This window comes from Dermacentor variabilis, chromosome 9 (assembly GCF_050947875.1).
Source record: "Dermacentor variabilis isolate Ectoservices chromosome 9, ASM5094787v1, whole genome shotgun sequence".
Classification (NCBI taxonomy): Eukaryota; Metazoa; Arthropoda; class Arachnida; order Ixodida; family Ixodidae; genus Dermacentor; species Dermacentor variabilis.
Genome location: NC_134576.1, coordinates 44,810,891 through 44,824,369, shown reverse-complemented (window position 1 = coordinate 44,824,369; position 13,479 = coordinate 44,810,891). Strand labels below are relative to the sequence as shown.

General features: G+C 47.0%; 1 protein-coding gene across 1 annotated transcript in view; it reads right to left on the bottom strand.

Moving 5' to 3' along the window:
• LOC142592648 (multidrug resistance protein mrp-7-like) overlaps positions 1 to 13,479 on the bottom strand; it is a 226,056-nt gene that overhangs the window by 166,837 nt on the left and 45,740 nt on the right. The window contains exons 4-5 of the mRNA XM_075704207.1: positions 8,891 to 9,031; positions 6,043 to 6,177 (exon numbers count right to left, since the gene is read on the bottom strand). Coding sequence (XP_075560322.1) covers positions 6,043 to 6,177; positions 8,891 to 9,031 — 276 coding nt within the window. The remainder of the gene's footprint in view (positions 1 to 6,042; positions 6,178 to 8,890; positions 9,032 to 13,479) is intronic.

Here is a 13,479-nt window from a genome sequence, read left to right as displayed (position 1 = left end):
TCCGATACGTTCAGGCGCATCGTGCACCGAGCGATAACGGTTAACATTTTTGAGCCGGTGAAATACGGTAACCGGATACAGATGAAGCATCCGTATCAATATAATTATGCTTGTTGGTGCATGAAAGAAACGTGAAATAGTGGGTTCTGAGAACCTCAGCAAAAAGAACTGAAACACCTGTAGCACTCACAAAAAAAAATATCATAGCTAAAATTTATGTAATTCATAGCTTGTCTCCCCCCGATTCTCGATTCTGCCAAATCTAGCCCATGGAGCACCTCATTTATTATTCTAGGTTGTATTGATGCATTAACACCGCATCCGGAGGCCTTCACATTCAGTGTATTGCTACAAAACATTTTCACAGTGTAAGGGCCATGTTCTATTGTAACTGGTTTCCACATGTCAATTTTGTCTTCCTTTATATTATTGAAATGAAATGCCATCAGATAATAAAACTTTGAGAATTGGAGGGTTTTAATAGAGGTCATTCGTTGCCCTTTGCCTAGTCGTACTATTGAAGCGCTTATACAAATTTATGGGAGCAGCTCGTTTGCATAGTACAAGAAATATATAAACAGGGTATTTTCACAATTTATACACTTCGTCACCACAAACAAAATAATGCAGTTTATTGTTTTCAGCCTGCTATGATGTTTTGACTGAGAAAGATATATTCAATATGTGCTGCGAGGCACGCAATAATTGCTGTTGCATATTATTTTATTGCACAACACTGGATACAGTAGCCAGCCATTATTAAAACTCAGAAGAAATTAATAGCACAATGCATATGATCAGGCACATAGCATATCATTATTGCACTTTCTTAATTCATGCCATTTTTTAATTGCACGAAAGCTACTGTACTAAAATATTATACTAGTACATACTCAAAAAGCAGGATTTTATACTACGATAATAATCAATCATTTAAATGTCTATTGTAGTGCCCAGGAACAGCTAGAGAGCCTTTGTACTGGTGCACTTAACGAGCACCATGTGAGACAAAATGTACAGTAAACGTGAATGTGGTACACGAAAAAATGCAAGATAGAGAAACAAACAGGGAAAAAAGGAAATGAGGAATAGTATAAGGTAGTTAATCCTACGTGATTATCTACAGATACACAAAACACAGGAAATGCACTCTGAAGTATGTTTTGGAGTCCAGTCTTATATAGCACAATCTTGCAACAAGGCCAGGCAACAAATGTTAAATGCTACCTGGTATAATGTTGCGGCACGAACAAATGCATATGATCAAGAAGCTTTAGGGAATGTATGTCATGGACCACCTTACACAGAAACTAAAGATGTGATTAATTATGTCTTGAATCTAGAGGTGCGAGCTGAAGTATATTTGAGAAGGCTCAACTGTGGTCGCCACAGTGACAAAAGTGGTGCTTTAAGATGGATATCAATTTATTCTGGATGCGTTCAATGAGGCCAGAATTAGATTTGCTCAATGCGCCCCCTCCTATAGAGGCCTACACTAGTAGTTGGAGGCACACAGGAGAATTTCAGGAACACAACAGGTGAGTGGAAATCACGCAATATACGGCAGGCAATTCCAAGAGCGTGAAAGCCATGTTGTGTATTTATCTATGTGAAGAAAAGCTTAGCTTTTTGTCGAAGTACACACCATGATCTTTCATTTCATCGACCCTAAGAAGTGGAGCATCACGTAGGGTGTATCAAAATTTCACATGGTGCGTTTTCTGCATATAACTTAATGCCATAGTATTGGAAGCATTTAAGAGTACTTATTGTTTCTGCACCAGTTTGAGAGTGAAAAAATGTCTTTTTGGAAGTCGATGCAGTGGTGAACACTGTTGACGGTCTCAAATAGTTTGAAGTTGCCGGCACAAAAAGTCATGCTGTTCATTTAATTAAATGCTCTTAGCACTAACAGAAAGCAAGGAATCCAATATCGATTCAAACACTTTTGACGCACTGCAGAGGATAGATATAGGTCGGCAGTTAGTAACTGCACATCTAGCACATGATTTGTGCATGGGCAATGTCCATGCTACCTTCCGAGTGCTAGAAAAAGTACTAGACTTTAGGGAACAATTGAAGGTTCTTGTGAGAACAGGGAACAAGTATGCTTGCAAACGTCTTAAGGTCTGCGGTAGAAATACCATCAACACCACAATAAAGGGAAGGTTTAAGGCACTTCATACACTTGAAAACAAGGTTTTCATTGACTGATAGCGTACACACCGTGCCAGACTGAGAAGGACGGTTACTTGAAGCATATTTCACACCATATAGCAAACAGAAATGTTCTGCAAGGACATCAGCAGTGTTCGAGACAGCACCACTATTTTCACGAAAAAGACGTATATCTTTGGCACTCTTTTTAGAAGAGTCAGAGCACACAAAGCTCCAGAAATATTTTGAAATATGTGTCACGCTGGCTGCAACACAATCAATGTGGTCGTAGTGATGATTACAACAATAATAATAATAATAATAATAATAATAATAATAATAATAATAATAATAATAATAATAATAATAATAATAATAATAATAATAATAATAATAATAATAATAATAATAATCTTAGTGGTACCTTGGCACTCTCGACTAAAAGAAAGGCTGATGCCTGTATGTTAGAGGTGCCTGATAACCAGCCATATAGAGCAGGAATTTGCAGGATGCAGACGACACCTCCTTCCCCTCCACGTGCACACACACGCACACACACAGTTGCTCAATAACACAGCACGGCATACACGCACACATTCGACGGGTGCACAACACACAGGAGCGCCAATTCAGTCGGGTTCCAAGGAAGGAGAATCGAAATGGCCAAGGGGGGTGAAGTGAAAGCTATGTATGCCAGATATAATCATGGAGTTGTGGTGTCGGGCCATAGAGGCAAGATGAGGGCTCGGGCTGTGCTGACCACTTGTTCAGATGAACTGAAGGAAGATTAGTGCTGTTCAGAGAGCCGTCTAGTACCCTGCAGTATAGTGCAATGTTGCGCTGGTATTGCAGGGTGTGCTACTTGAGGGTTTTGAGGCAATCCTCGTAGGCTGGCATGAGCTTGCGACAACCGAAAAGGCGAGAGCAGAGGGTGCGTGTGGTCCGGCGCTGAACAAGCTAAAATTTGCTGGCGTCGCGAGTTTGGTACGGGAACTATACTGATGAGCAGTACTCAAGTCGTGACGGAATGATATAAGCGTACAGTGCTCGGAAAACCTTACGTCATCAGGGAAGGGAGACACGGGACACAAGCCCAAGAATGGGCCAATGCTTAGATACAGTGCTGGTGACATATGCGGAAATGTTGAGAGAAGAGCTAAATGTTACACCCAGAATGAGAAGGGCCCGAACCATCTTTATAGAGGTGCCTCCACGGAAGTAGGTTGGACGTACAGCAGTTTTGTTGTGGCTGATACGCATGGCAGCACTTTTCTCAGTGCTACTACAAAGTTTGTTATTGTAGGCCCAGTCGTTCACCTTTACGGAATGTATTTATTGCAAGCACATATGCTGGGCATCGCCACATTGTTGTTGTGGAAGTGTTAGCTTGTTGATCAAACGCATTCTGCGCAGATGCATTAGTAACTTAGTTTTGAGTAGATCTTTGTCCTGACTACAATTTATAGTATCGCAGCAAGAAACATTTTAGTAGAAGCTGATGGTATTCCAGCAGTTTAAGTATATCCACTGCACTGACACAATGCACTCACACTAGCTACACTTTCCATAAACAAAAAGTGAGATAAAAAATAAGTTATACTTTCACTGACTCAGTACTTGCTGCTTCTGAAGCAGGCATCGAAGCAATCATGGTGTACACTGCTACATGCATAGGTCTTGCATGATGCAGGCCCTGCTATGCACTGCACACGGGGCACACGTTGCAAACAGATTTCTTCTTGCAGTGCTCAAGTATAAGGACACACTGAATCAAACATGACTGCGTTGTCACGTATGCTTCAGTGCGTCAGTGTTCTTGATTGCTACACGAGCGATTTATCTACAACTAGCCCAAAAGACGGATGTACTTGAAAGAAGTGAGTGAAGGAGCACAGTAAACTTGTACTGAACTGGATTCACATGCCAAATAGAATAGCGCAGTGTCAGCTGAAACGGGCGGCATGGCTGATAATGTAAGTACTTCCCATAGCTCGGTTACTAGTGTCTTTCGCTTTCGGAAGTTAGCTTTGCCACTGAAAACAGCGCAGAACTTGCCCGTTAAACTTGAACCACCCGACACCACACGAAACACGCCGCGGTTGACCACCCCAAGTTCCACACAGTTCATTCACCACATCACACATCACACGACGTCAGGAGTGCCATATTTTAAATCACTGCAGCACCAAACGGACCAGAAAATTAATTTCCTTCAATAGAGTTTCTCAGTTGGGTTCCTTCACTCGCCAGTTAAGAACTCGATGGACGCGCTAGGCCTACGCGTAACGTAAACAACATCGGCGATAGGCGAGTGCTGATTATCCAGACAACGGAGCTCGTAAACATGTTTCCATTCGTTTTGAGCACAGCAAAATACACATACAACAAGCACAGACGTTGCGGCAATCGTGATTCGGTTGGCGGTTTTGGCAGACGATCGTACCGAGCCCGGCGGAGCCCAGTGGGCAGGTTGGATTAGACGGCGTCGTTCGAAGTCGCTTCGGATCCACGTCGCACTGCCACAACCCACGGTCGTCGGTCGGTCGGTCGTGTCGTTGTCGGCCTACTATTACAACACTGTCTTTCAGGAACACTGTCGCGCGCGTCGTGCGTCCAAAGAACTCGGACGATCGTTGGTGCCGGCGCCTTCGCATGGGCGGCCATTATAGGTCACTGGCGCCGGCATTTTATATTGTAGAAAGGTGAAAAAAGAAAAAAAAACTATGACCTCTGAACGGCCTAGCTAATTCCTTAACGGTTTAGCTATTTATAAAGCATGAGTCTCTCGCAACGGCCTATTTCTATTCTAATGGAATGCTAAATACCTTTCGGTGAAGAATGCTAAGTGGATCAACAATGTATTCTAGCGCAAATTTGACGGTGCGTAGCTTGAAACAGGTGCCAGTTTCGAAATATATTCCGATTAAATGTGACTTGAGGACACGCTGGTTTCCGTTCTGAAATCTCCTTATGTGGCTTAAACTAAGTAGTTAAAAAGGCTTCAGTGAACTTTTCGTTGATTATTCGAATACTGATTTTGATTGCTGGCAAAATAATATCAACATTTTTAAGCAATTCATTCCAAAGATTACAACTGTGTTGTCTGCCACACCCAATTACAAAACATTGTACATAACTCAATGGTATATGCAAAACGGCGTTAAAAGATGCACAGAGTAGAAGTACGCCAACGTACTGTTAATTTTCGGCAGATGTTTCATATATCGACAAAAAGGGTCACATGAAATGCAAAGCTATATAGCAACAGCCGACCGCCCTGACCGGCAGCCTCCTGGCGATGAATTCATAGATATTCTAGTTCGTAAGTGCGTCAGGCCATTGGCAGCCACCGTTCGCTAATAGTGTACCCAGCATTAGGATTAACTAGGAATTTTTTCTCATGAGCAATTATAATGTAACAGCGTTTTGAAAATACGGGTCCTGCCCTTCGTAAGGGAGACAAACGTCATCCATCGCGTCTTTACTTCAAGAGGAGTCTGCAGCACTGAGAAATCACCTCCTTTTTCAGTGTTCCGTGTTGCAGTATTATTTTTTTCACGTGCCGAATAATTTCATAGCACCAAATTACACGGCGAAAGAGCATGTTTTCAGTGGACAGAAGAGCGAAACATAAAGAAAGAGGCGGGGCGTTTTGGAAGTTACTGCAAAGAAACCGCACGTGTGCCACGCCCCTCTGTGCGTTTTAAGAAGCGTTAGGACGCGACCGTGACCGGCATCGAGTTGAATGCCGTTTTCCATCTCTATATTATCTCAGTCGGTGGCTATTGGAGCTCGTGGTGATTGGTTACGAGAGCTGGGGACGATATTTTTCGCCGAAACAACCAGCGCACTACGTTACGTTGAAGGTGACATCGCGTTTCTTACCTTGGCGCTGACTGTCTTGGCAAACACGGTGTCCTGGAGGCCGGCGATGACAAAGTTCCCGACTGTGGTAAAAGTTAGCAAAACGCTAACCACTATAACCGGCCGCCGAAGTTCCACGTCATTTATATGGATATCCTGCAACAATCCGAAAGCAGTGAACACGGGCCGAGACGAAAATGTGCGTTTTCTGTTCATTGAGGAATGTATGAAACACATCTAACGAGTCATTAGACAAGTAACGTCGCAGTTGGTTTCTGAAGCACAGGTTAAATGAACCAGCGCCGGGGATAGCTGAGCGCCCCAGCTGGACATGGCAGCGTAAGCGCAACCTCTACGTAATATCGCTACCGTGTTTTACATAGTAGCCGCATACAAATTTTAAGCTAGGAACACGTCATCTCATCTCACTCACCGCGGAGATGCAATGTTCGACCTTTAGTCACGTAAAGATTCTGTTAGGTATTGCACTTTATTTTTATAAAATGGAGAATGTGTGAGACTAAGCCATATAAAACTTGGAGGAGTAATTCACGTAATGATGGTGCCATGGGTATCGGCATATTGCAAGTCCCTAAATGATGACTACCGCAATCATTGACTAACTTCTTTTGTAAATGCTGCTGGTAATGATTTTCACGCGTGTTCTTATGTCCCATCACAGTGATCAATATAAACGACACCGCTTCGTAATGCGTACTCGTACAATGTGAAAAATGCTAACAATACTTTTTGGTATAAGTCCACGTGAAAATTCGGCACTTTTAGACACAACTCCGAAGGCGTAAACGGTGCGCCCATCTACTGCTGTTTTTAAAACTTGTCGCATATGTGTGCTGAGTGCCATTTCATATAAATCAGAATTTTTCTAGTGCGGCAAAAGCGCTTACGCGATTACGGCATGTCGGAGTGAACAAACCGGCGAAATGTTGCGCACGCTCTATGCTCAGCTTCAGCAGTTACTCGCAGCAGAGTCGAGGCAACAAGACCTGCTAGTGCAGATTCACGAGCAGCGAGATGTATTGCTATATTATGGAACCTGTCGCTTGAGTAAATGAACTTAAAAGTGGTCTTGTCGATAGATATTTACTTACGCTACATATTACTGCTCCTCTGGAAGTCGCAGCCAAGGTTTATTGGAAGATTTCGCTTCGTTCTTTAATAAAATATTTATTGAGGATCTCTAATACTGAAAGTAGAGTTTCCCGCATGTCCGAATGAAATCGTGCAGCTCAAAAAAAAAAAAAAAGGAGAACATAACGCCGCTCTGCCGTGTAAGCATTAGTTTTGTATTAATGGAGAAAGAATTATTTGCTTGGACCGTGGTGAAATTCGTACGTGTAGTCGGAATAGCCACACCACCGCGCATGATTCCCTTTTGGGTAGTGTATCGCCCTTCGCAGAAGTGGCGTTCGCAGACTCTACTGTGCGGTATCGTTGCAAGTCGTTATTTTACGCGGAAGGAACGAATAAGATGGCGTTGAACGTACTTGGAACAGTGCGGAAGGCGTGCAGTGAACGTGAACGAATTCTTTTTAAGAAAGCGGCCACACTTACGAATATCGGCGGGCGCACGGTGCACAAGTGGACGGTAAAATAGAGATAAAGAGCAGGGCGCCTCCATGCCATGCGACACTTGCGAAGTGCTCCTTTTAAATTCGCCTGCGCCGTCTCTACAACCGTGCTTCTTGTCTGTATCACGATATATCTTGAAGACGCATGACTTTCCGGTGCCAGAGCGAATATGGAGCGGATTTTCTACCGTTGCTACCACAGTAGCTGATCTCTTTATGCAGTTGGACTGTGATCGTAGACGCTGCCACCGCCTGCGCTGAGGCGCTCGCCGCTAGCAGACGTGAGGGTGCGGAAGGAGATCTTTAAGATGTATTCTTATTGGTTGAAGAAGCCCATAGCTTCCACAGTGCTGCATGGAATTACTGAAACAGAGTACAGAACTCGTGACAAATAAACGAACATGGTCGTAGTTGCGGGCTGATTGCTTTAAGTTTTATTATTGCGTTTCGCAGGAGCAACAATAGCGCATGCATCAAATATCCGCATCTCTAACGCCAGCATTTATTGCGCATTTCTTGGCGCTCTGACATTGATCGGAACATTCGTGTTCGCACAGCAACGTTCTGAATTATCCATGCGACGCCGTTTTTGCAATGCAGAGTCGACGTTACCGCTCGCAAAGAACACTTATGAAAGAGACAGTAAATAAAAAAAAGTTTAGCTCTATTCAAATTAGTTTTCGACAATCGCAACTCAGAAAACAGACACTCTTACGGCCCGACAAAGTTTGATAAGCCGCAAAAAACGCATAAACTGAAGACGCGAGTGGCGACATCACCTTGGATTTTCCGCAACAGCTCGGTGTGACGTCAATTCGGCGGCGTCTACTGAAACACATTTCGTCCATTATCGATAAGGGAGGCCTATGATGCACGCTAAAGGAGCCAAAGACTGAACTTCGCCGCTTTTTAAACATTTGCAGCACCGCAAGAAGCTAAACCTGAATACTGGAACAGTATATCCTGAAATCCGTGACTTCACACTAACGTTTCGGCGCTGCAGTTTCTGTGCGGAATTTTGTAAATGTACGTGTGGCGTTCATTTCTTTTGATTTATAGTAATCAACGTGCTACTGCCAAATTAAAGAGAATGTCATTTTTATGGAGTACTCAATTGTTCAAAAGTGTTTTGCTTTTTCTTTTTAGGGCAATTTTAGATTGTCGGATGCCGCATCGTGTTCTTCGCATCAGCGGCAGCATTCATCACTTCAGCAGTACAGAATGGAGCTGTAACAAAGGGATCTCCTGAAAGCCCTGTAGACGGTGAAACACTTTACCTCGGCGTTATGAATCCTCTCGAGGAAACGAACCATGTCAACCACAGCGGCGACGGTCAGTGCCCCATAGAGGGCGCAGCAGAGGCCCGACGGTGGAAGGGTACGGCGAAGCCTCCCCAGAAAGACCAGCAGCAAGGTGACCTGCGAAAGAAGCGAATCAGTAAGCGGATAAATTGCAAGTGACAAAATGTGAAATTTGTTTTAGCCTGCGCAACTATCCTAAAGCTTGCGCGTGCTTGAACGTGAATGGTAGTACAGTCCGCCATTTTTCCATTTTTGTTACGACACTACTGATTACCCGTGTGTGGGTATATTGTGGTCGATTAGCCTTGACAGTCTGCAGAAACATTTCAGGAAGAAATAAACAAGCAGGAATGAGCTGCAAGGAGGCACTACCGCGCGGTCACTCCGTGTTCAGTGCGACCGGCATTGAAACACGCGCCTTTCGTAGCCCAACAGGGCGGAAATACCTCGTAAGGTAGAGCGCACTGATAAATGACCCCTCATAAAAAGAAGCGATGGCCCACTGTTCAAGGCACGAAGGCTAGGTTCATCGATTCAAAGCCATCCGATGCTTTTGGGAATAGAAACAGGGAGACCGTACCGGAATGACACCCCATAGATCATTAGCGCCTGCAACTGGGACACAAGGGACATAAGGGTCACGATACTGAAGAGTGCCTGTCGAGTTCGTTGACCTCTTCGTGGTCGTCAGCGCCGCCTACTTAATTCCAAAGCTATGCTTCGGGACAAAGCGAGAGCATTCAGTTCTCGGCTTGTATCTTCCAAAGGTGCATTGGCGAAATGGGGCGGTTCTATCAACAATTTGACCAGCGCAAGGTGAGCAAGAAAAAAAAATTAGCACATAGTTAATGAAACCCCTGACGCTTTTAAGAACAGAGCACCGAGCGCCTCCGCTGAAACTCTTCTGTAGCACGAGTGAGGTGGGAAGCGTAATATATTTATCTGCAAAAGTATCATTGCTCCCTTGTCGGGCATCTTGTGGCTTGCTCGAATCATTTTGCAAAGCAAGTGCAGCATATGTCTTTCTCCTCAAAGGAAAGAATACTCAACGCACATTTCACATGGTCATTCTGAAAAGACCCACGTCAACTAGCGGCCGGTCTGGAGTACGCTCGCGCACGCCTCCTTTCCTTACGGCATGCGCAGGCCCCGAGATTACTATAGACGCGTTTCTAAACTGCTGTGCTACCGACGTACTCCAGAGGGCGAGTTCAACCTGACCTCGCAATATAATGATTTTGCAAACATTCCTTGACCTCACGTCACTCCTTTGATTGACGCGAGGTCCTGGAGTTCATCAGGAGCCACCAAAGGCTCGCTCTTGTCGAACGCCTGTCGTGGAAAGTCCTGGTTGGTTGCCAAAACTTCACCGCCGACTTCATTGCTAACAAAGCCTTCGTCGGCGCCATCATCGACCTCAACGTCCAAAGCTCCGTCCGCTTCGCCTGCCAGCATCCAGTTCACGCTGCCTTAGCTCTTGTCTTGGAGGCTCACATAAAGGAACGGTCCACAGCAGTGCCCCGCGCCCCCACCCTTTTCAAGGTCAGCCAGCGTTAGTAGGACAAGCCAGTCGCTCCAACGAATACTATCAGCGCTCTCCAACCATGCGCTGATATCAATGCAACGAGATCGGCCATTACAGTCGAGACTGCGCACGTCGTACCGCTTCGTCAGAAAACTCCACATCAGGCCAATGAGGGCAGGACCCTGCGTAAGCCGTCAAGCCCCTCTCCTGTCACTGGGCCCGTTTACAGGTATGCGCACGTTGCAAGTCCCAGCTAGGCGAGTCACCAAAAAACATTGAAGCCATAGTGGACACCAGTGCAGCTTTTAATTTCATGACATGAAATTTGCTCCTCATTCAGTGCCATCTGAAGACAGCTACGGTCCCACCAGCCGACCTCCTCCTAGCTGACGGACCTCGTCTGCCTTCCCTTGGAGAAATCCCAGTGACTGTGACTGCTTTCGGAAAAGGGTAAGTGTGCCATTCCTCGTGGTGCAAAACCTCTGCAGACCCCTTGGACTGTAGCTGGCGCTCAACACTGGACGTACGCACGAACTTTGACCACGCCGGGCGCACAAGAGGATGCGCCCTCACAATCCGGCACCTGTTCTGGCAGCCAACACAGTCGCACAGAAAGTGCTGTCCTCGTGTGCGCGCTCTATTTTTAAGCTTCCCAGGCTCGTGGCCGCAGGAGCTCGCTCTGTTCTCAGCAATGGCACATCGTCGTTGTGTAAGCATATAGCTTACCCTCGTACGAGAGTACGCACCCTCTCAACATGGATATGTGCTCTAACAGCCGTGCTTCTACCGCTTCGTTGCCCTCGACATTTTCCTGCGCGGGAGTCCATACTATCGTGCGGGACGCGGGGACCCCGAGATAATTGCTGCCTTGAAGTAAGCGGTACGCAAAATAGGGAATAAAGCACCTTTCGATGTTTCTGCAGGCCCCTCGCGAGTCGCTAATAATGACCCGCGAGTCTTGATCAGCGGCGGCGAGCGCGATGGCCACCTCTTCCGCATGTGTTATGTCTTGTGCTTTGAACGTAAGGCCGTTCACCGCGGTGTTTTGGTGGACGACTGCGGCCGTATACCAACTCCTATGGTGTGGGCAGGAGGCGCCCACGTAGAATACTCCGTACTTGTTCCGATGGTGACGTGCCAATGCTACCGCCCGCGCGAGGCGCCGGCCACTATGATCATCTCGAGTCGTGTTGGCCGGAAGAGGGCGCACGTGCAGGGCGTATCTCCAGATTTCCGGGATGCGCACGCGTTCTTCCGTCAGTGTTGGATGATGGATGTGTAGTTGGGCAAGAAGGCAGCGACCCGACGGCGTCTTTGAGAGTTTTGTGTAGTAGTTCGTCAAGTGTGCTTCTCGGAGTTCCGCGAAGGTGTTGACCATTCCCAGGCCGAGGAGGCGCTGGTTGGATGTGTTGACCGGGAGGTCGAGAGCACGCTTGTATATTTTACGGAGAATCACCTCGAGGGCGTTCTCGTCCAACCTGCGAAGGTGGAGGTAAGGAGTCGAGTACAACACTCGACTGGTTACGAATGCGTGTGCCAGCCGCAAGGCGTCTTTGCACCGTAACCCCCCGCGTTTATTGGAAACCCGGCGAACCATGCGGCCCACCAGGTCCCCCACCTTGCGCAGTTTGGCCAGGGTTGTGTCGACTCGGCGGTGTCTATGAATAAAGAGACCCAGTACTCTGATCTCATCTTGTTCTGTGATGGGTCCATTTGGTAGGGACAGTTCGATTTTGGTAGCGCACTTCGGTGAGGGGCGAATGTGCACAAATTGCGATTTGGTCGGGGAGCATTGAAGGCCGCAGCGGCGGGCGTAGACATCCACGATCTCCGCCGCTTGCTGCAGGTTGGCTTCAATGTCTCCTACCGATCCGTGTTTAGCCCAGATGGTGATGTCGGCGGCATACAGCGCGTGCTGTATGCCGTCTACATTCCCCAGCTGAGCCGGGAGTTTCAGCATTGCCAAACTGAATAGAAGGGGTGAGAGGACCGCGCCCTGCGGGGTACCTCTGGTGCCTAATTGGTAGGGGCCGTGTTCTTCATCTTGTATCCGTATGTACGATTGCCGGTCGGACAGAAATTGCTTAATGTATTGAAACATGTTGTGTCCACAGTTGGTTTGGGAAAGGTGGGTCAGAATTCTGTCGTGTGTGTCATTGTCGAAAGCCCCCTTCAAATCGAGGGCGAGTACTGCCTTGAAACTGAGGGGATATTCGACGGGCTTTAGAATTTCGCGGTCTAGTTGAAGCAGGACATCTTACGCGGACCTGTGCGGGCGGAACCCGAACATGGTGTCTGCGAAAATATTTTGGTTTTCCAGAAACTCGGACAGCCTATCTCGCACCATAGTCTCCATCAGCTTTGCCGCACAAGACGTGAGGGAGATGGGGCGGAGGTTGTCCCTGGTTATGGCTTTGCCGGCTTTCGGAATGAAAGTGACCAGTGCAGTCTTCCATTCGATTGGGAGGGGGGCCTCGCCGAGCCAGATTAAGTTTATGTATGCGCAGGAGCACCTCGTAGGCTGGGTCGGGAAGGTTGGCAAGTAATTTCACTGTTATTTTGTCTCTTCCCGGCGCCGTTCCTCGCTTCCTTTTAGTGAGGGCCGCCTTCAGGTTGTGGAGCCGAAACCGTTGGTCCACCTCCGCGTTCTCGGAACCTGCAGACGAGTACGCTGGCCCTCAGGGGTCCTGTTGTATACAGAGGTATTGATCGCGCAGTTTGCATGCTAATTTTGAGATGTCTCCGTCGAAGCTATAGATAGCCCGTTGGAGATGTTTTTGTGTCTCGGCTCTGGTTTGAGTCGGATCGATTAAGGCGCGAAAGAGACGCCAGGTGCTCAGGCTAGACATTTGTCTAGCAGCCATGTTGCGTCGGTCTACCCAATTCGAGTCGGCGAGCTGGGCCGCGTACTCTGCCGCTCGTTGGGTGAGCTCGGCGATGCGAATGTTGAGCTTCTGATTGTGTTTTTGGCGGCGCTACCTGCGGACGAGGCTGTGCCGCGCCTCCCATAGGTGCAGGAGGCGGTTGCCCACCTCCGGCG